The sequence below is a fragment of the Rhagoletis pomonella genome, unplaced genomic scaffold (assembly GCF_013731165.1).
Source record: "Rhagoletis pomonella isolate Grant_MI unplaced genomic scaffold, Rhpom_1.0 Rhpom_scaffold_00015, whole genome shotgun sequence".
Taxonomy (NCBI): Eukaryota; Metazoa; Arthropoda; class Insecta; order Diptera; family Tephritidae; genus Rhagoletis; species Rhagoletis pomonella.
In genome coordinates, this window is record NW_023458569.1 from 5,061,850 (window position 1) to 5,063,260 (window position 1,411).

Consider the following 1,411-nt stretch of genomic DNA (forward strand, 5'->3'; position numbering starts at 1 on the left):
CTCAATCTTAAAGCATTCATGAACAGCTTTCATTTGATACCCATATTGAACAAATACACCCAAGGTTACCCAGGTCAACGTTTTGGTCTATATCTCGAGACCCTAGTCACGCAGCTATATGAAAAGTGCTCTATCTTAAAGCGTTCATGAACAGCTTTAATTTGATACCCATATTAAACAAATACATCCTAAGGTTACCCGGGTCCACGTTTTGGTCTGTATCTCGAGACCCTAGTCACCCAGCTATATGAAAAGTGCTCAATCTTAAAGCATTCATGAACAGCTTTCATTTGATACCCATACTGAACAAATATACCCAAGGTTACCCAGGTCCACGTTTTGGTCTATATCTCGAGACCCTAGTCACCCAGCTATATGAAAAGTGCTCAATCTTAAAGCATTCATGAACGGCTTTCATTTGATACCCATATTGAACAAATACACCCAAGGTTACCCAGGTCCACATTTTGGTCTATATCTCGAGACCCTAGTCACCCAGCTATATGAAAATTGCTCTATCTTAAAGCACTCATGAACAGCTTTAATTTGATACCCATATTAAACAAATACATCCTAAGGTTACCCGGGTCCACGTTTTGGGGCCACGCCCCCTTTATATATCAAAATATTTTTTACCCTGTGACCATCCCTGGAAGATATCCAGTGCGTGTGTAAAATTTGGTTACGATCGGCTTATTCGTTTAGGAGCCAAGTGTGTCTATAGGTACATACATAATTTGAATTTTATATATATAGATTGTTTATTTTTTGTTTATAAGTGTTAATGAGTTCTTGATTTTTTATGATATTCAGATGCCACTAAGCAAGGACAAATGTAGCAAATGCAAGACAATACATGAATTAGGACAACCTTGTCCACCACAGCCGGCACTGCAACAAGCTCAAAGCGGCGTACACCACATGCAAAGCGCAAATATGGCAGTGACATCTGCCATCACAGGACCCAACCAAAATCTCTACAAGTGTCCGGTTTGCGATGTAGTTAGTTTAACACCGTCCGAAAGCCGGAAGCACATGGAGACTCATGGTACAGTAAAGGCATTCCGTTGTAGTATCTGCCGCTATAAGGGCAATACATTACGGTAAGTAAGAAAACACGTAATGATGATTTGTTTGCCCAAATATTTTTTCTACAAAATTGATATTTGTTACATCAAACACGACTAGGAAATTTAGCACGGATTATGAAATTATTCCGACAGCTGAGCTTGAGTTAGCTGTTTATAAATATATGGGCAAATCTAAAAAACAGGTAGATTTAAAAAAAAAATATTTTTTTTTTAATTTGTGATCACACCTATGTTGGCTATATGATTTTATTCGTAATCTCTTAATAAATTGAAAAATATTAGTGCGCTTAATTTTTATTAAGTGCATCAAAAGTTAGACG

At 37.4% G+C, this 1,411-nt stretch overlaps 1 protein-coding gene across 1 annotated transcript in view; it reads left to right on the top strand.

The window, feature by feature from the left end:
• Positions 1-907, top strand: part of LOC118749388 (zinc finger protein ush-like) — a 622,067-nt gene extending 621,160 nt beyond the window's left edge. Inside the window, exon 8 of the mRNA XM_036484196.1 lies at positions 814-907. Coding sequence (XP_036340089.1) covers positions 814-823 — 10 coding nt within the window. The 3' untranslated portion in view covers positions 824-907. The remainder of the gene's footprint in view (positions 1-813) is intronic.
• Positions 908-1,411: the final 504 nt, after the last annotated feature.